The following is a 23,838-nucleotide window of genomic DNA, read 5'->3' on the forward strand; positions in this document are numbered from 1 at the left end:
GATTGCAGACGCGTATTGGTTATATCAGTAATGAACCGGTCAAAATCAAAGCTATGATAAATTAAAATCTAAAGCCTACGTATACTTTTTTACAATTCAGACAAACCAAATTACAATGGTCTTATTTTGTGATGGAAATACAATACTCTCAAAACAAAACAAAAGTAATTGACAATTAATCTCACAAAGAATCTCACAAAGAAATGTTGATAGCTTCTCCAATTTCTGTTTTTTTTTTTTTGTTTTTTATTTTGTTTGTTTGGTTTTTGTTGTTGTTTGCCCACCTTTAGAGACGTCTCGATGTCCTGGCCCAACCCGGCCTCCCAATTTGGATCACAGAGTTAGATATCGCCAATGGTGATGATAAGGTCAAAGCAGATTGGTGAGTCTGTTGTCAATTCATTGTAATTTTGTAAACTGTAACCCGTCAGTCGTGATAGTTCAGTAAGACAGATTGTAGATGAAGTCATAATACTCTTTTGGGGGCCCTTGCTGCTTTCGTTTTTATTTCACATTTAAATTCACTAAATAAAACAACAACCATAATATTAATAAACTTTAAACATGGCTGACTAAGATGTTTGGGATGGCTTACCACTTAATTCAAGGGTAATATCACGTTTCCTTGATAAGATATCAAATCAGTTCTTTTAAGAAACTGCCTTTAAGAATGTCGATAAATTATATTTTAGCTCATCTTCATTAAAAATGTTTTTATTGTTTTTGTTAATGTTTGAAGAAGGGGTTTGAGCCCGAAACGTTTCGTGTTTGATATTTTATTCTTTTTCGAAATTGTCATGTAGATCTCTAATATTCATTTTTGTTCATTACTTTTCACAATTCACAGCTTCTAGCAGCTTCGTATCGCTTTCAAATGTTAATACTTTTTTTTATCCATATTGTATATTGTATTCATTGTTTGGATGCTTAGAAGTGGTTGTTTATTTCTGGTTTGTGCACCGTTGGCGCGACATTTTAAAAATGAAATAAAAACGTTATTACATCAGATTCATTAATTTGATTCCAGGTACGAGAGTGTACTCCGACTGTACTTCAGCCATCCGTCTATCAAGGGCATCACGTTCTGGGGATTCTGGGACCATGACATCGATCCTCAGAAGGCACTGGTCCATGGATATGGATACACTGTAGGTCTTGCTGTTATTGGATAATGTGAGGGGCCGATGACTATTAATTGATACCTTGACGTCGGACGCATCTACTGGTATTATGGTGGGAATCGACGTGTGTGTGTGTGTGTGTGGATGCACAACACAAGCTCAAATAATATTATGTCCGATGGTTATGGTCCGCGATTAGACACCTCAAGGGTATAGATAGAATGAAGTTGACGTCACTCGGGTCTTTATTATTGTTTTTGCCATCCGCGTTTATGAGTAATTCTCACTAAACTGTATTAACCAGACTATAAACGTCTGAGGGCAGATTATCTTAATCTTTATCTCAATAAATTTATCTTCAAATTTTAAATTCTCTTCCATTGATCAGAACCATGACTGGCATCGGGACGGAGAAAAGATGTACATGTCCAATGGTCAACCAACATGTCAGGCAGTGAATGGCTACTCGTCCACGGATGGGGGGGGGGGGGGGGGGGGGGGGGGTTGGAGAGAAGCGATTTATTTCAATATGACTATATATATCAAATAACTGACTCATGCAAGATTTTGCACATGAAACGTTATTCGATGAAGATCTATAGTGGAAAGGTAAAACAAATAAAGGGGGATAGAAGACATAGCAATAGCAATATTGACCTCTCGACCCACCTTGAGAGTGAGAGGTTAAAAAAAAAAAACCCAACAAGACAAAAAACACACGGTTGGACAATTTGATATTCGCCCAATACATAACTGCATAGTAACAGTACTAATAGATATCCGGTATCATATTTGAATTATTTTATCCTCCATTTCAGTGGTCCAGGCCATCGCCAGGTGTTGCAAACTGAAAGGACTGACCTGTGAATACCGAACGGCTGGACCTTCTCCTACAGGAGTCAATGACAGGGTGGTCACACCTTGCTTACACAACTCATTGGCACTAGGTAACAAAATGAGAAGAAGAAGAAGAAGAAGAAGAAGAAGAAGAAGAAGAAGAAGAAGAAGAAGAAGAAGAAGAAGAAGAAGAAGAAGAAGAAGAAGAAGAAGAAGAAGGAGGAGGAGGAGGAGGAGGAGGAGGAGGAGGAGAGAAAGAAAGAAATGTCTCAACACAAAATCCCAGAAGAGCTGGAGTTCATCCTGGCTTTTGTAGCATAGGCCATTCAGCGCCAGATAATGGCTGCGATGGGGTAGTCAGAAGATGATATAGCACCTAAACTAACTAGACTATTGATGTCTGTAATCTCATTCCAAGACAACGACAGAGAGCAAGTTGGAAAACAGAAATAGAGTCACTGTATATTTAATGAGCATTTTGACAGTACCACGCGGTATATTCGTTCTTTATGAAATAACTTTACTTTATTCATCCCCAAGGGGGGAGGTACTTTTGTCTTTGGGGCCGATTCTTAGGGAATAACAGGTGTCAGCCGCAGTGCAGCGCCGCAAAGTGAGCTGAAGCCTCCTCAAACATGGGTGCCAGCAGGAAGAAGTGCTGAAACCTGAAACTAAAATCTCGACACTTTGCCAAACCTGAAAATGCGGCCTAAAAGTTACTCTTATTTCATCACCGTTTTTATGCTATTAGCTTATTTTACTCAAAACACTGAAACCGGAGGTATTTGACTTCGAGATATCGCGAAACCGGAATTCCGGCATGAACCGGAAAACGGGCACCCATGGCGTCAAAGAATTGAATTCTTCTGGCTACGGAACAAAGACCATATCGCTGAGACCCGCTGAACCATTATTCAATAAACACATTTTTGTCTTTTCCAATAGGTTGCTCCACCTGGACGTGGGCATCGGAATCCGATGGGTCTTACTTCAACCACACCAGTTGTACATCTCAAAACGATGACTCCAAAACAGGTAAGTTGTCTCCTAATTGGCCTGTTCTTCTTTTCAACACAAATTTTATAAATGAGATTGTTTGAAAGGTGAAGCCCATCTCAGTTTTAAGATCCGCCAGTTATACGTCTAAAAACAGCGTTACAGCATCCCCCATCCCCATCTTTTTTCTCATTAAAAAAATGTAAATTATATTCATTTCCGATTTTTTAGGCACAACTCAGTAGTACAAATATTAAGTATCTCATGGACTTCGACTATTTTTCCAAGTAAACTTCCAAAACGATCCTATTGTTGTCGACCATAGGAACAAATTATCAAATTTCAGTCGACATTTGAAACAAGATTCGAATCAACTTGAGCTCCCACACCTTTCAACATCTAGTTGAACTCTTAGTACAACTCTACGTCGAAATTGCGCTATACGATCAAACACAATAATGCAGTACTTTGAAAAATCACGTAATTATAATTTTGGCCAGAAAATTCGTTTTTGAAATATCGATCGATCATGTCTCGTCAAAAACCCGGGACTCTGGTCTAGCTGAATTTGAATGTGACTCAAACCATTGAAATGAACAAATATCTGATTGGTTGTAAATGTAAAAAATATATTATTATACCAGAACTATTTCCTTTAGCTGTTCATCGTAAACAGTGCATAAAATTTCCTTCTAGGTGTGTATTCTTACGCCGCGTGTTGCTCTGGAGGCCACGTTCAATGTCAGACTCAAGTGTCCAGTCCCAGTGGTCAGGAAGTCGGAGACACCGCCCAGGCCACCTGTCCATCTGGAAGTGTGATGACAGGGTGTAATGTCTACTCTCTCAACGGTAGGGCGGCCGGAGCCTTCATTGCAAGTAAGTCTACGTGGTCCCATGGATACAATTACATTTACAGTATGCACTCCACTGGCAAAATCCCTTTTTAAAATTTGGGCCAGAATCGTTTTTATTTTTCAATTATTTTTAAACATTGACACCCTTGTAACAAAAATTGGCATCTTTGAAATCTCAGGTTTAAGTTTTAAGATTTTTTGACAAGTTCATGGGAGGTCAGAAGACTCTGAAACCCTACGTATGCGACACAAATATAATATAAGAGTATCGATAATGATTCAACAAATTCATATTATGCGACATGATCATAATCATTCTAACGAACTCTTTTCATCCCCCCCCCCCCCCCCCCCCCCCCCCCCCCCACCTTTTCCACACCCAGAGGCCCATGGAGTTGAGACGTGCCTTGCATTCAATGGCTTCAAGAAATACGGTCAGGAAGAAGGAGTCCGAGCAATGGCTTCATGTTGTCATGTGTAACTGCTAGGACTGGAATCCATCAATTCCAAGCATTTTCAACAAGATATTGAGCCAAAAATAAAAACAAATCAAATTCAAAAACTTTAAAATGGACTTGGTTTCGGTAACCCATGTAGACGACGAATTTCGGTTTAAGAAAATGAAGGAAAATAATTTAAGGGATGATACATGTGCATGTGTATAACAAATATCAATTCGAGTTGCCTGCATTCCCACAGGTATATCAACGTATGGTCTCATGTGACAGAGGGCCTGGTCTTATGTTGCACAAAACCGAAAAAAGATGGAAAGATTTCATTAAAGGAATGAAAGATTTCATTAAAGGAATATGATTCCCAATGGTGTCACAGGCTTGTGCATGTTAAAAGGGCATAAAAAGAGTATGAAGCAATGCCTTGCGCACAAAAAGAGCACATCATGAAAATTTCCGATAGCTCTCAATTTTAGGACTACATCATTGAAATTTGAGAGTAATCAACCTTATCTATGGCCTAAGGTGCATTGCAAGTTTGACATTTGTATCTTTTTGGCAACCGGCATGACGAACAATAACAAAAACAGAACATTTTGCAGCAAATTTGTGCACTCATTCATTTCCACATTGCGAATTCCAATCTTCACCCACATTTAGGGATTTTGTCGGTATGTGTAGCTGTCAAACTTTCCAATCATTCTGTTACCAAGCCATTTAGGCTTTTGGAATTTGACATAAGGCTTTGGCCCAAGTTGATTTTGCTTTATTTCAATTTAATTAAACTATCTTTTAAATTAACTGAGTTTTAGCAGCTTTACAAAGTGTCCTTTATATTGTGCCACTGTGTGTGGTGTAAATAAATATACATTACAGTAATTACAATGGAAAAATAAATCAAATAATCTCCGTCTCTCTCTCTCTCACACACACACACACAAATCACAAACAAAAATGTTTCCCAGGTAGGATCAGGGCAAAGCCAATAAATGGTCACAATCAAGGACGCAAAGCCACATGGACAGGACAAATGATATAGAGGAATAGAAGTGAGACAGACAGGGTGTAGAACCTATCAGCCAAGACAAGACAATCAATATTGCCCCATCCTAAGGGGAATTCAACTCACCACCAGGAAAGAAGTGAACTTCACAGTTCAGTAGATGCGCCAATCCTCCCATGTTCCAATTTCGAGATAATCACTGTTTTATTGTTTATTTTTAATCGTTTTACGGCGTTTGCGACACATTTAGGTCGTATCACTGCCAGTAAAAGGAAGATAGTCAAAAAATTATAGAATTACAATTAAAGCACCCAAGAAAAATTAAGACAAAGAGGAACTGGTTCAAAATAGGGAATAATTACACAGATGTAGGTTCCAAGAGCATACCATGAATGTACTTAGTTTACCATGAATGTACTTAGTTTTGAGACCACATAAAAGTCTCACCCAAAACCCAGCACAGGATCACACTAACAGGAGTACACTCAAATGTTTACAAGATATGTTTAAAATTTTTTAAAATATAACTATCATTACATAACAGGGAGATGATTTACAAGGAAAAAAATATATTCCCAGGTAACATGATATATTTGACTGTTTCCCTCGACCAAGGACCCCCGGCAAGGGCCAGGACAAAACCAAGTAATCCCATCTCAAGACAAGGACAGAAATCAAATTGGAAAACAAATATAGGGGGATAGAAGACACACTGACATCCCTGCCCACTATGGGAGGACAAAAGACCCCACCCAGTGAGATAATGTCTCAAAGTTGAATAAGTAAAAGAACAACGTTTAACAGTTTGACAATTTATTGTTGTGCCTAACAGTTTAATAACACAGAGTTTGAAAATGAAAATACAAATGGCCAATAGTAACATTAAACGATTTCTCTCAATTCAACAAAAAGATATCAGTATAGATGAAAGTAGATGCTAATGAGGGAATAGATGGATGCACAGACCATACCCTTGAACATACAGACATTTTAAGTAAAACCATTATTTGACAACAGTGGCCCTCCTTCTCTTTTTTTCTTTATTTCTTTTATTTATCTTTTTTTTTTAAATTCTGGAAGGGAATGAAACGTATCAGATCTACCATAAACTGACTAAACAAATTTTTCAAAATTCTAAATAAAATATAACTGTCTTTCCTGAAGACATACAATACGTTCAATATCAAATATGGTATTTTTAAAAATAACACAATTTAACAATAACTTCAAAACTAGAGCTTATCTTGGATTTGTGAAACTGGCAACAAAATATTGCTTGTTGCCCTCCGAATGGTAGCTTTTCCATAAAAAAATAATTTCCTAGTAAAATCGGTGGCCTATCCAAATTTACATCATAGTAAAGTAAAATAAATAACAATATGAAAAATGCAACACATTGATATCAATTACTACATCAGACCAGGTATAAAATGAGGTCAATGGAGTGAGGCTAAGTTTTGATCATCCCCACGTATCTGTGAAAACAAGGTGCCTTTACTAATGATGATTGGAAAATAATCATATCTGGGATTTAATATTTCCGCCTTTGAGCTTGACACCAAGTTGGATCCTGGTTTATTGTCTCATCTTCATGAGAAACTAAGGAAAACTAAGATTTTCTTCAAAATCCATCTTATTTCTGTGATTCATGAAACCCCTTATTCCATCGACAAGCCAATTTACAGTTAATAAAATGAATGTAAAGATGATGCAATTATTAGTAAAACAACCAATAAAGTCACAACAAAATGAGAACATGTATGTGGAGTGAAAATTAAATAATTTGAAATGACAGACATCAGTAATTTAGGCAGAACCAAGAGATGATATATATAAGATGAACCTAACAAAACATAGAATACCCCTTTCCTAAAATTCAACTTGACTTAAAACTAATTCACATCAAAATAAGTCCTCATTATTGAGAGACAATAATATTGTGATTGTTTTCTACTTTCTGTAACTGGAATTATAATCAGACCATAGAAATATCGACAAAATCTGTGAGCTTAAAAAAATAAATTCCAGACCTATAAAATATACTCATCTACTTCCTGGGTATTTTGATGTGTAACAATAACAATTGCAACAACAAAAAATATGATACATTCTCCAATACTATTGACTGAAAACTTTTTTTGACTAAAGTTTTCTTACAAATTGACTCGCAATGATTCAGTGTCTGGAAAAGCATGTCCATTCATTTCTCCTCCCAAATAAAAAACCCTTGTAGAATGTGTTCTTTCAAATCTATGATGATACCACATCAGTAATCATCTCTGTCACCTCTCCCTGATTGATACTTTGCTATGATCCTCTCCAGCTGACGGCGGGCCTCACACATGGGGAAGTTAGCCATGTCATAGTACTGGGGAGCCATTTTCACCAACCTGTCAATCAATAGTGGAAAATGACACATTATCTGACAAGCAATGAGTTATCAAAATGAGTGCTTTGACCTATTACTGGTGCTAACAAGAGATACTAGGCGCTCACAATTCGTTTATAAATATATTTACTACAATTAGATTTTCTAGGGTAGTTTCAGTAGCTTTGGAAAAGACGATGGTACACAACATACATGACAGATTGATATGTTTTCTTAAATGATTTTAAAATTTTTTTTTAAAAAGGGGGGTGGGGGAAGGAGGTTACAAACAGGATCTAAGAACAAACAATCTGTCTGAGGCCACCCAAATTTCTACATTGTCATCCACACAGGATACTAATAGATAAGGACACTGTCTAATTTCAATAATTTTCTAAAACGTCCTCACTCAAAATACAAGAATAGAATGGACAGCAAAGCCAGAATAGAGATCACGAGTTATTTTAATAAATAAAACCCTTAATCCACTAAGCAGTGATTGGGCTATTGTGTCTGTTAGAGTTGATGGAAAGTACTTTGTGATAGACAGTCCTATACAAAGAGGCAGTTAGTTAGCAATCTTTACTTTGCTGTTACTTTACAAAAACTGAGATGAACTCCAATGGGTCTTATAGCTCTGAGGGAGAGCTCCAGCATTGAGGGGAAACATTTCCCAATACTGAGGGGATCTCAACAAAACTATGTACTGTATTATCTATCTCTAGCTGTAAAATCTTTCTCTGTTTGGGGCCCCTATAGTATGGAACAAATTAGATAGAGAAATCAAAGACGCCCCCCCCTGATCTCAGTAATTTTAGGAAACTTTTGAAACCATTCATTTCCCAGGCAGGATTTTGAGTAGTAATCTTATTTGCGTTTCGTATTATCTATTGTCTTTGCATGTGTATTGCCTTAGAGCACTCTGAAGATTCTGAACACTGTATAAATCAATAATAACGGTACATTACATACAATAATGAAAATGAGATAACAATGTTAAATGCATCTGTTGTTGAAAAAACAAAATACTCTGTTAAAGCCAATCTTTCATCCACTGATTTCCTCATTCCAGGTCATACAGTCACGAGATAATGCTAATCTCAACTTGTTTTTTTCCAAGTACAATCCGAATATGGAATTCTTTGCCCGAAAACATTTCAAAAATTAATGGCTAAATTGAATTTGACAGAGAAATCGATAAAATCAAAATAAAAGCCTAGGCACGTCCATTTGTATTCACCACACTCACAGTCGCAATTATCTTCGATGCACGGAGTTGTGACTTAATGCCAAGACAAGACTTACTGCTCAATACATAGTGCCCAAAAAAAAAAGTTTAGAAAGACCTACCATTCTGGTTTGATATCAGAGACTGTTCTTATGTAGTTCTTGGTTGTCAGCACAAATTCATTATATAAAACCCATTCAGGCTTGTGGTCCAACACTGTAGAGGGATGCAGTTGGACAACCTGGCTATCCTTTACGGTCAAGTAGTGACCAGTGCGCTCCAAATGGGCAACCTGTGGTGGAATATTTTACAAAACTGAACCATGTTAGCAAATGTTTTGTGTTAGAGATTAAATATTTTGACCACGCCAGGACCACAATGGAAGGAAGAAAAAGATCTGGTTTCTGACAACTTATTTGATATCTGGGTGAACACACGATGAAAGCTGAAAATTAATAAAATTACAAATTAAGCTCACTAGCTGCTGAACTTTGACTGGAAGGATGTGAAATATAATACAGCCCTTTGGCCATAACTGAGACAAGAGCATTTTGATATTATAAAATCATAACTCAAAATTTTATAACAATTGATGTAATCTCTGTCACAAATTTGATGTAAACCATAATATCAGACCTTCAGAGACATCAGGCACATGGACCAAATTTTTCCGTTTTCTGTAGCGCTAAATGGGTAGTAACAATTGCTCGATAACCTTTGGATAGAACATTCAAATAGACCCGACTACCCAATCACAGATTTGTGTAAGAGGGGTCCTGAAGACAATTTCATTTCCATCAGGAAGGTATTGATTCCTCTGCTTTTGAGGTGAATGATGTAGTAATTGAGCTATTAGGAGCCTATATTCCATGATTGCCCTTGATTCAATGAAAAATATAGTTGGAATAATAATAATAAAATTAAATTAATTTTATCACGTCAGACTTTTCAATATAAAAAGTGTAAATTCGGAAACATAAATAAAAAAATTATGAAATAATAAATAAAATCTACCTGCATAAAGAATCCAGCAACAAGAGCCCTTCGGATATTGATGTAGTAATCCCTTGAAGTGAAGTCTGTGCTGGATCTGCGTAGATTAAAACGATCCATGATTCGGGCCAACTGTTGTCTCACATTGTCTGCACTTTTTAAGGATCTGTAGTTGATAAAATTGTCAAAGCACCAGCTGGGATCTTCTTGATCTGAGAAACAAGAAAAGAAAACATTTTGAATCTTCAACTTCCCTTAAGATGAGAATTGTTCTGCAGAACAGTACAAGTGAGTCAGAAAATGTATCATTCAACACTAGGGATTCAGTATATACACAACAGCACATAATCATAAGGTAAGGGGGAGTGGGAGGATAATTTGGGAGCAATGTTACTAGACATTTTCATTTGCACACTGCAATACACTAAACACATTTTATTAATTTCAATCATAAAACACTTACTCAAAATATTAACTGATCAAAATTTTCCTTGCCAACTGGTCAAACAGGTTTTAAACCTGAGACTTATCAAAAGCGTTATGTCTGAGAGTGTTTGACATGTTTGGGGTAATCTTAATCAAATGATATTCAACATTTTAGAAACCCTGATGTTTTAATTTAATGTTTTTAATTTATTCTTTCTATTTTTCCATGTCCAATATTAGAGCTGCAAACCCATAATACCAATAAAACAGAAAAAACTGAGAATCCAAGAATTTTGCTTTAAAATCTGAATTATTTTTCAATGTCAACAGTATTATAACAACAACAAAAAATCACTAATATACTGATTTTTATTTTAATCCAAGATTTAAGCATCACACCAAGTACTTAAAATGAAAGATTCATAAAATGAAAAGTCTTTGTTATGAAAATAGAAATATGCTAAACATCCTGTCCTAACTCCCAAGTTAATCATTTCAGCCTTGTAAACAAAACTAAATTATGAATGACATCCAGAGTTTAAAAAAAAAAAACAGGAGTTGGCAGTTCTGCAATTTTGGTACCATTCACTTAACAACACATTCCATGATATCCTCAAAAAATATTAATGCTATATTTGATCATTGCACAATTCTTGTGAAATAATGAGAAATTTTAGTGGCTACATTATGACTTTTCTATATGTTCAATGTTTGGAGGCCAATATTTATCTCGAGTTGATCTTGATTTGACTGTAGCTTTAATAGAAAAAGCAGAAATTAAACATTAATACAGGCCTGCCTACTTGAAAATTTGAAAGTTCGTAATTTTTAGGAGATAAAAATTGTAGTCGCTATGTGGTTAACTTTAAAAATCAACAATTTACCCTCACAAGGATTAAATGACATTTCAAAATCCTTAAATTTATGTGGTCTGGCATCAAATTTCATTTTCATCAATGTTTAATGACTTTGAGATACTCATGAATAGGGTTGCCAATTCAAGAAGGAAAAGTTTACTGAACTTTTACACAAACGCATTGACCAACCTCTTTCTGAGCGTGCTAACTCCACTAAAAAGACATTAATTATCTAATTAACTTTTTTTTTACCTGTTGGCAGGTTATTGGAAAATGTACTAAGGGTTTATAACATACTGAATTCTGTAAATATAAGGAAAACTGGCAAGCTTGCATGAAGTTCTGCAATTGGAGCCACAATTTCGTAATTCTACGAAATTTTCATTATAGTAGGCAGGGTCTGTTAATGAGCATAATGACAGCACTCTTTTATTGTCAAATTTTTAAAAGTAGGGTTCTAATTTACTCCAACCTGATAAGGCATGTCTTTATTTTTTAACCACATGGAAAATGGGAGACATTAATAACTGAGACTTGAGAGAAATCTGGTTTTACCATTAAATGGATTCAATTTTAGGAGAAAACATTGTGAGAAAAAATACATAAACAAATCAAATAAAGCAAAACTCACTTTGTTTAAATGCGTGATAGACATTGAGCAGCGTGAGGTGATCCCCATCAATGTGAGCAAATCTCATCTTGGCCTCATCTGCTGCTTTCTTGACATCTGCAGGTCTGACAAAGCACTGGGGGACTAAACATGAGAAGCGGGTGGGGCCACACGACCCATTCCCAGCACCATTAGTTCAAGGTCACTAAAGGAAACATATTAGCCAGATGGTATATCAACACAAATTCTTCCAAAACACTATAACACTCATTTGTTTAGCCTCTCTATCAGAGACACCAGTAACTTCATTTTTGTTAAGGTGATATCAGATTGTTTATCCCACACCTTTGTAAATTTGTTTACAAAACTTTGCCACGGAAAATGGTGAGGATTATTTCATAATGTTTACCAAAGCATCATGACATTGTCATTCTGATCTATTGTCTTTACAGCTATGAAAAGAGGATTATTGCCCTTCATTGTTTCTGACAGGTATTGTTTGCAGTTTCATTGGCAAGGTTCAACCAATCTGAAATTGTGATTCTAGCAAGGTGCATCCAATAGGTAGGTTTAAATTAATTGAATTCTGGGACTGAACATAAGCATGGTCCTTTAGATTCAAGCACGAACATGCAGTGGGCATAAGAAACAAAATTATAATTCTATTTCCTCTTGGAGAGTGAGATGGGAGGTTAGATACGGCTTTGCCAGAGGACCCAGGTTAAAGCTCCTCTCGTTTTCTTTTCTTTGAACAAAAGAAATTCGACCCTTATTGCAGACAGACCTCAAAAGCAATTTGTGCAGTCTGAGATTACAAAAAAAATTTTCTAAGAAATATGGGATTCCCATTAACAAATCAAGACCTAACAAGAAGTCATAACAAAAATGAAATCAGCTCTAACAGACATTCTGATGTTTTTCTTCCAGCAAAGGAGTTCTCAAGATCACTTTCAACAAGAAGTTAAAACAAAGACTTGGTTTGATTGATGAGGGTTAAACACAGTATTTCAAGTTTTATCTTTTTCGTAATTTTCACTCACCAGTTAAAGATTATCGTGATTATATATCAGTCCTTTCATGCAATAATTTTAGTAAAGAAATTTGTGTCCATTAAAATAATGAAAAACAACTCTTTGGATAAAAGAGGAAGCTTTTGTTAAAAACTTAAGTAAAAATATACACAGGAACATGTTAAAAGAGATAAATTGAAAAGAATGATAGAGATTAAAGTCACCTGAGAGCATAGCTGTAATGGAGAGGATTTCGTTGGAGCAGTTACTGTCACAGCTGGCTATCACCATCTTGGACAATTGTGGATCCAAGGGAAACTCTGCCATCATGGAACCCAGTTCTGTGATTTCTCCATCATCATCAAGAGCAGCGAGGTAGTTGAGAAGTTCCAGGGCTCTCATCAAAGTCTCGGGTGCTAGAGTTCATTTCCCATTACGACAAGAGTTTTGCAATCAGGTTATCAAAAAACTTTATAATACTACACTGGCATTTTTTTTTAAACTATAAAAAAATTTGCGAGGTAAAGTATCTTCAAAAAGGCATGCCCTAAAAGTTGTCATCTAGCCAAAAAGGAGGAATATCTTTCATGATCACATGAATAAAAAATAAAATATTTTGCTACCACTAAAGATACACTCAATAGTTCAGTAAATTACTATTGAAGATATGAAAAAAAAAATCAAGATCTTTCTCAGTATTATCATTACACATCATATTTTGATATTTCATAGGAAAAACAGAAATCAAGTAATTTCTTATGAGACATTTACACTTCCAGTTCAAGACAACATAATAAAGATTTTTGACAAAATCAGACCTAATGACAGTTCCAAGAAGTGTCACCTACCTGGTGGATCCATAAAATCAAAATGCACCAAATCATCAATTCCCAGCTTTTTCAGTTGCAGCACCACTGTCCCTAAGTTGGATCGAAGAATTTCTGGGTATGTATTGCTCTGCATTTCACTCTTGTAGGCCTTCTCAGTGTAGAGACGGAAACATTTCCCAGGACGAGTACGACCAGCTCGACCAGCTCTCTGCTGGGCACTGGCTTTTGAAATAGCTGTCACCAATAACGACTCGACTCGAATTCGAGGATTGTATACCTAGGATTATAAAAACAATTTACAAAAAACAATAATAAAATAAAATACATGCTTACTCCAATCTATTAAAGAAATGCATTTTATGATAAAAATTAAATGAGGTTTTCAAGACAATCAAATATTTTCAATTGCATATTTAAAAAAATAATAATCACCTTTTTAAAATCAGGATTCCCCCCCCAAAAATGTAGTGAAATATCTTTATAATGAGGATGTAACCTGAACTATGTCCCTATTATGTTTAATACTAACAAATAAATTGGAATTAAGAGGAAAAAAAACAAACAATTTCTGCTTATGATATTCTTCAAAATTTCAATGTTATTTTATATATGTGTTATTTTAAAATTTATTTCAATCAAAAATTAACTTGCAGACAGCAATCCCATGCATACCTTTTGTTTAGCAAAGCCTGGGTCAATCACAAACACGACACCATCAATTGTTAAAGAGGTCTCTGCTAAATTAGTAGAAACGACCACTTTCCTACCAATAGCTCCATTTGGTTTCTTTGGAGGAGGTGGTTCAAATATTCTCTGTTGTAGATTTGGTGGTAATGTTGAATATAATGGAATACACCGCAACTCTCCAATTTCTTGACCCAGTCCATCGACCTCTCTCTGTATTCTTTTACAAGCCTCATCAATTTCCTGGAGTAAAAATAATATTTTTGACATATACAAGGTGACCCAAAAAACATGAAACCCAAAGAAAAGGCAATAGCAACAAACGTTAGAAAGATAAACATTATACCATTTGACAGAACATTCATCTGCATTTATTCTGACAAAATTTCATGGATGTGCTACGATAACTTTTATCTTTACAGCATATGTTTGAGATGCCCCCCACTTCTCTTGACACACATTTTCAACCTCTTAACAAAATTGTCAATGACGTTCTGACAATGTTTTACTGGGATCCATGTTGCTTCTCTTGAAATTCCCTTTCGAAGATTAACCGATTTATCAAATTGTTGATGCATTAACCAATCCTTTAAATGTCCCCATAGATAAAAGACACGGATTGAGATCAGGAATGTAAAGAGACGCCAACTTTAAATTTGGCTCACAGGAGTTTCAGACACCACTCGTAGGAATTTCAATGCTGAAAGAGGAATTTCTGCGCACCAGAAAAAGGAATTGGAATGGTATTTGGCATTTGGTTTACATATTGTATAATTCTAAATAGGTAACTAATTAGAATTAGATTATGATACATAAACTCATTGCCAAAGACAATCCCAAAGTTTCCTTATTTCAAATGAAGTAAAGCGCCAAAACCTACAGACTAGTTCAAGACCAGATTGATTAAATCAAATTTCAAAAATTGTAGCCACTGAGTCAAAAATTAGTATTTTCTAAAACGAATTTATTGGACCTATTTAGACTCATGATTTGACTCCATCAACACTTCATCTCTAAATCTGGAATTTTGAGTGTGATGACCCAGTCAATCAAGCACAGACCAAATAAAAACTAAAGTGAGGATTATAATAATAAACATGAATAGCACCCTTCTCCGAATAAACATGCTCAAGCCACTATACACCATAATAGAATGGATTAAATAAAAACAAAAAAAAATTTACACATAAAGGCACATGCACATTCCAGAAGTCATACTTGCACATTACTTCAATCCTAAGCAGAAACACTAAGCTTTAAAATAGTTTACATTTTTTTAAAACAATGTTTCCAGGGAAGATTTAAAACAGTCAAAATCATATAAGTCTCTTTTATATTTGAGGAGGGAGTTCCAAACTACAAAAGCAAAATATATTTCCCTAATCTTTCTTTTTGTTTTAGGTTTTTATAAATTATGAGTGCCTGGCTGGAACATAGATAATAGAGCTTACAATCTTACAATATAATTTTTAGAATAAAAAATCATATTGGAGATAGAAAATTAAAAACTTACCTCCTGCCCAGTCAAGAATAAAAGCATATCGCCTTCATCTTCCTCACACATGTGAATTTGTACAACTGTTCTAATAGCTGCCTCTAAATAGTCTCGTTCAGGCTCTGGAGTGTAAAATATCTCTACAGGATGTGTTCGACCTGGCACACTCATTAAGGGTGCATCATCAAAATATGTCTGTAAAAAATTTTTTTAAAGAAAATAATTGAAAAAAAAAAATCAATCCCACAGACAACAAATGTTTGTTTCTGATTTTAAGGGTTTTACGATGCTTGCAACACATTTAGGTCATTTCAGTGCCAGTAAAAAGGGAGAAAATGGGAGAGAAAATAATTTTTAAAAATAAAAAATAGAATTACACTTAAAAGTCCCTAGAAAAAGTAAAACAAAAGGGGAGATGAATTAAATAGAGAACAGATGTAGATTCTAGATTCCAAGAGCATACCATCAACGAACTTAGTTTGAGATCACCTAAAAGAATCAGACACCAGCACAGGATCCCACTAAGAGGAATATGCAATGATTTAAAAGGAAAAAAATATCTCCCAAAACTTAAACTTTACATTTGACTGTTTCCCTCTCAGTTAACGATTCCGGCAAAGGCCAGGACATAACAAACCAATCCCATTTCTAGACAAAGACAGAAAGCAACTTGTAAAACAGATATAAGGGGATAGAAAACACAGCGTGACCTCCTGCCCACCTTGGAAGGTCAAAGACCCCACCCAGACAACAAATGTGTCTTTGAGAAATACAGCTTTTTCAGTAATATTAACAGATACCATACAAATCTATAAAAATTCAATATAAAATAAGACCTTTGAAATATACCTAGTTAAAATACAAATCAATCAAAATATATTGCATGCAATACCCTAAAATGAACATAGAAATGGAGTGAATAAATGCCAAATGTGCAGTGATGCTAAATATACCCTGACAAATCAAGTTTATGTTTGTTTGTTTTTAAGGGTTTTACGGCGCTTGAAACACATTTAGATCATTTCCGCTCCAAAAAAAATATGATAGTCAAAAAAGTTGTAAATTTATAATTGAAAGCACACAAGAAACAGTAAGACAAAGGGGAATGGTTCAAATAGCGAACAGATGAACTATTAGTGTGCTTAGTTTGAGATCACCTAATAGTCTTATCCAGACACACAAGCACAGGTACCCGACAAGTGGAACACACTTAAATGTTTACAATTCATGATAAATATTCATAGAGAGATGATTAACAAGGAAAAAAACATACCTCAAAAAACTAACACCATACATTTGACTGTTTCCCTCTTAGTCATAGACTCTGGCAAAGGTCAGGACTAAAGCAAATAATCACATTTCACAACAAAGACGGAAAGCAACCCAGAAAACAGATATAGGGTGATAGAAGACACAGAAAGTGACCTCCTAACCATCATGGGAGGTCAAAGATCCCACCTAGAATTCAAGTTTATATAACCACCTGAAATTTTCCAGCATCCAGAGTAGCACTCATGATGATGATCTTTAAATCTGGCCTCTGTTTAGCAACTTCTTTCAACAAACCCATCAGAATATCTGTAGCGAGTGTACGTTCGTGGGCCTCATCCAACATGATGATACCATATGCTTCAAGCAAGGGGTCAGACATGGCTTCTCGAAGCAACATACCATCTGTCATGTATCTGCAGATTCAAAGATCAGTTAACATTTGACCAATTCTTTTTTAACTTCTGACAAAATAGCAACAAATAATTTTAGAAGAAAGAGAGATAGAGAGAGAGAGAGAGAGAGAGAGAGAGAGAGAGAGAGAGAGAGAGAGAGAGAGAGAGAGAGAGAGAGAGAGAGAGAGGAGAGAGGAGAGAGAGGAGAGAGGAGAGAGGAGAGAGAGAGGATTATAAGAAAAAAAAATTTTTTAAATAACCCAAAGATAATAAGAATCAAATTACTATACTGCAATATAAGTAGTTGAAAGGAGGATACTTTCTCAATTTAATCAAAAAGAATCAACCTGAGACAAATAAGCAATATCATCACATCCTTGCTGTGGATTAGAGTTAAAGACAAGCGTCCTAAGCTTGAAGACATGCCTAGATACCTAATGGCTTGGTGACAAATGCAACATGTCAACCCCCACTGCTCTCAAAGAAGATGCATGAAAAATTCCAAGTTCCTCTGGTATCAATTTGCCTTTGTACAAATATGTAAAAACAAATTTCCTCTTACTTTAGAACAGTCTTCTGTGATGTGCAATCTTCAAATCGAATGCTGTACCCCACTTCTTGTCCAAGGCCAACATCCATTTCCTCAGATACACGTTGGGCCACAGACATAGCCGCCACTCTTCTTGGTTGAGTACATGCAACACCCTTTTTGGGATTCCTTGCTCTGACCCATTCCAGGCACCATTGAGGAATCTGTGATGTGTAGATTACAGGGGGGGAAAAAAATTTTTAAATAAAATTTGAATTTGTATGACTGTCCATTTTATGTTATAGGACATTTTAAAAATTTAGGTCATATTGGCAACTTGAGAATTTGGGGATCTGATTGGATATACGACTCTTAAAAGATTATAGATCTGCATAGAAAATGTTTGATAATCACAAAAATAAGGCTACAGGGAACAACTTTAAGGAAGAGCAGAGGAAAATTCCTTAATAATGTGCCCATGTGTCCAAAATGAAGCAAATGAACAATTCAACCTGACATCAGCCCCCCCCCCCCCCCCCCCCCCCCCCACCCTCCCCCAACCCACCCACACACACAAACAAACACATACACCACACATGGAAATTCTGTTATGTATATTGAGTCCAAGCTTTATTAACTTCTCGGTCAGTGAGCAAATTTTCTTTTAGAAAAGTAAATAAGTAAATAAGTCAAAAGTTGAAAATGGCCCTTCCTTACCTGTGTAGTTTTACCAGATCCTGTTTCACCCACCAGCACAATGGTCTGGTGTTTGTTCACCATTTCTGTAAACCTTTCTTTGTATTCCCATACTGGCAGCTGTGTACGTATGTTGTAGAGTTTGAAATACTTTTGAGTGTATGGCAGGCCTGTATGAAACAAAGAAATTGGATGTGATGAACATTACCATTCAGAGCTCTTTTAAATCATTGCAAAACAATGTTTCACTAGATACAAAATTATTTTCTGTGAACAATTTTTTAAAGCCAACTTAACACTTAAAGTGAAATAATATTTTAAAATAGGATAATTGTAGAAATTCATTTTATTTTATTTCATTTTACTGAAAACCATATCTTTATTTAAAGGGCTAATTATTTCAAAGTTTAGCTTTAATTCTTTTTTAAGAACAGGTGAATGGAGATGAAAAAAGGGTATAAAAGCCTATATAGTAATTCTCTTAAGCTTCAAGAAATTCAGTCGAGAAAATAAAATCTCAAGCTCACAGGGAAGTGATCAATGTTTGTAAATGCTGCAACTAATGTTTTCATTTAAAACCGAATATGTTTTTTAAAAAAGGCCTTGCAAAGATCTTATTTCATTTAACCATTAATCTTCTTTTTTTTTTTTAATACTATATCAATAACATACCTGTGAAGGGATTCAATTGTAGAGTTGGCTTAGGAATGTTGAACTGTTGAAATATTGACTGGGGTTTTCCACTTTTGTCTAATGATTTACTATCACCCCCAGCTTCCTCATCCCTGAATTAAAAAGATGATTAAAAAAAGGCTTTTATTTTAAAACTTAACTATTTAAAGGATCACAATAATCTTGATATTTTGAAATTTTGAAATTTGGCAAAACCTTACAGCCTTGGTATTCATTCCAGACTTGTAAACGTTGGAAAACAGAATGGTCTCAACTTTCTTCAAACTCAATTTTGCTTTTTACACCACTCTCAATAGCTTTTCATTCATCACAATGAATGTAATGTAACTACATCAAATATTTTATCTTCGAGAGAAAACAGGGGTTTAAAATAGCATGGATATTTTTACTCTTGACTCTGTGGCTCAACTTGCTTAAAGGAAGCTACTAATAAGAGTGAAATTTGCATCATAGTGGTGTGGGATGGAGGATTGCAGAAGGGTGATTTTTATCTTTCCTTTGGCCGTGTTTATTGTTTTAAAAATTTTTAATGATCTTTTGACATACAAAATATATTTATGACAAATCTACGACTTTAATATCTCCCCAAAAAAATACACTTTCTCTGCTGGGTGCCACAAAAATGCCTCTGTTTTGTAGGCCAGACGTTTTATTTTGTCAAAGAGAAAAAAAACACTGAATTGCATAAATCCAACTTCAAAGGATTCACTTTTCAAAATTGTGCCAAAGGACAGCCAATTTTTAAATCAATGAAAATCAACAAGCATTTATAGATAAACTGTCCTTAAGATTCACCATTTTCTTTTATAGTACAACCTCAGTGGGAAGGTTATTATCATAACCGTATCCTTCATAAACGTACAGCCTGACACTTTTTTCATTACAATGTAACAATCACTATTAAATAAAGTGAAAGTTGTGTTACAAATGATCCCATTGGTTGAAATACTGAACTCACTACTCACTTTTTTTTTTGTCTTTTGGTGGTGAGGTAATATTTTGGGGGTCAGTATCTATAATCAATAAATTTAGGTAACTTCTTACTATTACTACCACAAACAATCTTTTTGATGGTGATAAAAACTGACACAACTTTACAAAATTTGAGAGACCTCACAAACCCTCACTGATCATTAAAAATAAAGATAAGTTTTTGACATTTTCATTCCTTAGTTTACAATCGAGATCTGCTATATATTGATTTGGGTCTTGGGTGATATAACTTTTTCACAATAATCATCAACATAAATGCCTCCTCCACTCCTTTTCTGAATTAATATTCATCCCCAATATTGGGTCTTACTCAATGTCTCAATGTTATATGTTTGTGTTGAGAATAGAGCTTAACTCTCTCGAGTTCATATGCATGGAAAATCAAACAAATTTGTTCGATTTTCAATGAGGGGGGACTCGAGAGAGTTAAACATTACTGTTGATGCTGGCTTGTAAACAAACTTCGCAGAGTTTGCGTGTGTTGAACCCATGACCTCAAGAAGTCGGGAGACGTACTCAGGAAAGACATAGCGTCCCTCTCGCTGCCAAGCAGAGTTGTAACAGTAAGGTCGTGGGTTCAAGCCCCCATTGCAGCAAAATATTTATTCCCTGTTGTCTTCTGGCACTTTTCTACTCACTTCATTTCCTGTGCGGCTATGTGGTCTTGTGGTATGACACTCGCTTTCGGATCGGAAGGTCCTGGGTTCAAGCCTCGCTCTCGGCACATAGTTGAGTCCTTGGAAAAGGCTCTTTACTCACATGCTCTCATCGTACTCAGATGTAAAATGAGTACCTGGCTGTTAACAGCGTTGTCTTTGTCCGAAAAAATGTAATATCGCCTAACATGTTAAATGTTGCTGTTGACCAGGGACCCTTTGTAAAGTGCTTTGAGCACATTTAGTGGAGATTGCGCTATATAAAGCTCAATTTTTAAATATTTTTTTTTATTTTCAACATAAGGCGGAAAACAGACTAGATCTGAAATCATTTACTTTGACAGGCCCATTTTTTAAAAATTTTCATCTTTTATCTACAAATAAGTGTCATATATCAGTTTAAAGCTTGAAATATGAGGATTCAGAATTTGTAAAAATTATGACCAGGAGACGATTATTAACTTTAAAAAGTAGGCCAATCAATGGTGACCCTGATTTAAAAGGAAATGCAAAATAAAAAGAAATGTTAACAACCTGAAGTGCCAGTGGTGGCAAGCGTCGATTCCGACAAGCCTTCAAAGGCAGATGACTTAATCATTAGGCCATGACATTCACATGAATCCAAAAAAAAAGTTTCCCCCCTCCCAAACCCCCTACTAGTACTACTAGAACATTATAATAGATATATATATAGTATTGGCAAACTCACTTTTTAAATGTTCCTATTTTCTACTGAGACATACAGTTGAACTTCAAAAAACCAAATGTCTGCTGTCAGCATTCAATTAACAAGAAACGGAGGATAGAAGAATGGAGACTACTTCAGGCCTCACACCACCATGTGTTAGGGCTGGGGCAGGGTTAGTGTCATTCAATCATTCAATATTAGAATTAGACTCCTAAGTTGGGAGAGAAATAAACTGATGATGAGGGAAGGTGGAGAGGAGGGGAGAGGGGGTTGACCCACAAATAACTGAGGTGTTGGGCGCAGGGGAAACCATGATACGAGATCAAAGAGAAAAAAGCGCCGGTTCTTGGATGGTGGAAGTGTTTGGGTTTGTTTTTTGTTGTTTTTTTTTTTTGGGGGGGGGGGGGGGGGGGGGGGGGGGGTGATAATCAGAATGGGATGTGCACATTCACATTTATTGTATAGGTGGAGTAGAAAGGGAAAGAAGAAAATAACAACAAATTAAAACGACATAGAGAAAGACAGGGATAATGAGATGGGGATTGGGGAGAGAGCAAGAGAGATATGAAATATTGAGTGGACAAAAGAAAGAAGGAAAAACAAACAATATAAAATGATGTAGAGTAGAGTTTGTGGGGGGGGGGGGGGGGGGGAAGAGAGAGAGAGAGAGAGAGAGAGAGAGAGAGAGAGAGAGAGAGAGAGAGAGAGAGAGAGAGAGAGAGAGAGAGAGAGAGAAACTCCCGTATACAGATTTCCAACATGATTCCCATATCTCCTTACACTTACGTCCAGTACCACTAAAGGCAGTCACATGAGAGATGATGATGATCAGGTGAAAATATTGAAAAGGGTGGGGGGAGATTAGCGAGAAGGGGCGGCGGATAGGCTACCCTACCTGTTGGTTAATACCCAAGATGAGAGGTCGAATGTTTTTCTATTCTCACCCAGGATGAGAGCTCGACTGTTTTTCTATTCTCACCCAGGATGAGAGCTCGACTGTTTTTCTATTCTCACCGAGGATGAGAATAGCAGAGACAGAGAGTCAGCCTTACTTTATAAAATAAAAAAAAGAATACTGGGGATGAAGGAGCTTTCGGAAGGCCTCCCCCCAGCCGGTTAATTAGAGTTAAAGTTGGGGCTAGAGGGGAAACTTGCAACTGTCAATTTTTCAGTTCAGTTTCAGGACGACAACGAAAAGCCGACAAGACAAGAAGTTCCAAGTTCAAGAAGTCAAGAAGGCAGGCCTGAGAACTGAGACTGAGACTGGTGCCGTTAGAATACATCAACAATAGATACCTATTCTTTTTGCTGTGTGACTTACTGTCACCGACATCAATACGCCGTTTGGACATTTCGAAAGCCAGTCTTCTTCGTGATGATTTTCAGGGTTAATCAAACTCGTTAAATTAAATCGGGATGTCGTGAATGTTGATTTTTGTGGTGTTTTCTTGACTCAATCCAATCGTGCTTCCGTTCGTCGACGTCGGTCTGGCACCCTATGAAGTCGAGCAAATTGCGGTATTGTGATCAAAATATCGATTTGTAATCAGCTTCAAATGACTGGCTCCACTGCAACAGTCATGTCATTCCTTAGTAAAAACTACTGAAAATATTACACAAGAGATAATTTTGCGAAACTCAATCGTACAACTGGATGGTTCATGAGCTAAGTTTACAACTCATTCTTTAACCATATCAGTATTGATTGTTCTAATTTCGACGTCAAGTATCGTTTGTTCTTGAGCCCAGTGTTACTACATCTGGCAACTTAAAAGAAATCCTAGCCAAATAATAATCAACGGAGTGCTTATTCGTCCTTCAGGACGTATTCTTAAAAAGTGTCTAGCCGACCTTCAGTGCTTATGCTAATGAGGTAGGCGTGAAATACGTAAAGGGCAATTGACGGAAAGGCTGTTGTTTATATTTGTCACCGCATTTTGCGGATCTAATGAACGAACTTGGCGGCCGATTATATTCCACATATGTTCTATCGGATTTAGATCGGGGGATATTACAGGCCACAGGCTGATAACGTTCACATTATTTGCTGCTATAAAATCCCGTGTTACAATAGCTCGGTGGGGTGGTGCATTGTCATGTTGAAGTGAAAATTTAAGATGAAAAAATGGAATAACATGTGGTTGTAAAATGTGCT

General features: G+C 36.0%; 2 protein-coding genes across 2 annotated transcripts; one reads left to right on the forward strand and one right to left on the reverse strand.

The window, feature by feature from the left end:
* Positions 1 to 1,111: 1,111 nt before the first annotated feature.
* On the forward strand, positions 1,112 to 4,949 carry LOC144963920 (uncharacterized; the record flags this gene model as incomplete). Its single annotated transcript, XM_078897865.1, has 5 exons — positions 1,112 to 1,148; positions 1,940 to 2,068; positions 2,904 to 2,993; positions 3,651 to 3,830; positions 4,192 to 4,949. Coding segments are annotated over 5 exons (534 nt in total), but the record flags the coding sequence as incomplete, so codon positions are not given.
* Positions 4,950 to 6,059: 1,110 nt separating this feature from the next.
* LOC144964699 (putative pre-mRNA-splicing factor ATP-dependent RNA helicase PRP1) lies at positions 6,060 to 23,431 on the reverse strand. The gene is made up of 13 exons (XM_078899231.1): positions 22,980 to 23,431; positions 19,326 to 19,438; positions 18,675 to 18,823; positions 17,991 to 18,181; positions 17,248 to 17,449; positions 15,783 to 15,959; positions 14,258 to 14,512; positions 13,604 to 13,862; positions 12,980 to 13,171; positions 11,767 to 11,889; positions 9,874 to 10,064; positions 8,982 to 9,151; positions 6,060 to 7,653 (listed from the first exon to the last, which is right to left on the reverse strand). The coding sequence occupies exons 1-13, from the start codon at positions 23,033 to 23,035 to the stop codon at positions 7,530 to 7,532; spliced, it is 2,202 nt and encodes a 733-aa protein (XP_078755357.1). The 5' UTR covers positions 23,036 to 23,431; the 3' UTR covers positions 6,060 to 7,529.
* Between the last annotated feature and the right edge of the window lie 407 nt (positions 23,432 to 23,838).

This window comes from Berghia stephanieae, chromosome 2, assembly GCF_034508935.2.
Source record: "Berghia stephanieae isolate SIO BIC M18660-M18661 chromosome 2, UCSD_Bste_1.3, whole genome shotgun sequence".
Taxonomy (NCBI): Eukaryota; Metazoa; Mollusca; class Gastropoda; order Nudibranchia; family Aeolidiidae; genus Berghia; species Berghia stephanieae.

Coding starts and splice junctions, on each gene's coding strand:
- LOC144964699 (XM_078899231.1), bottom strand. CDS start 23,035: ATGTCCAAACGGCGTATTGATGTCGGTGACAGTAAGTCACACAGCAAA. Junction 14,513..15,782: donor TATTCTTGACTGGGCAGGAG/GTAAGTTTTTAA, acceptor TTTTTACTCCAG/GAAATTGATGAGGCTTGTAA. Junction 9,152..9,873: donor TTGCTGGATTCTTTATGCAG/GTAGATTTTATT, acceptor ATTCCACCACAG/GTTGCCCATTTGGAGCGCAC.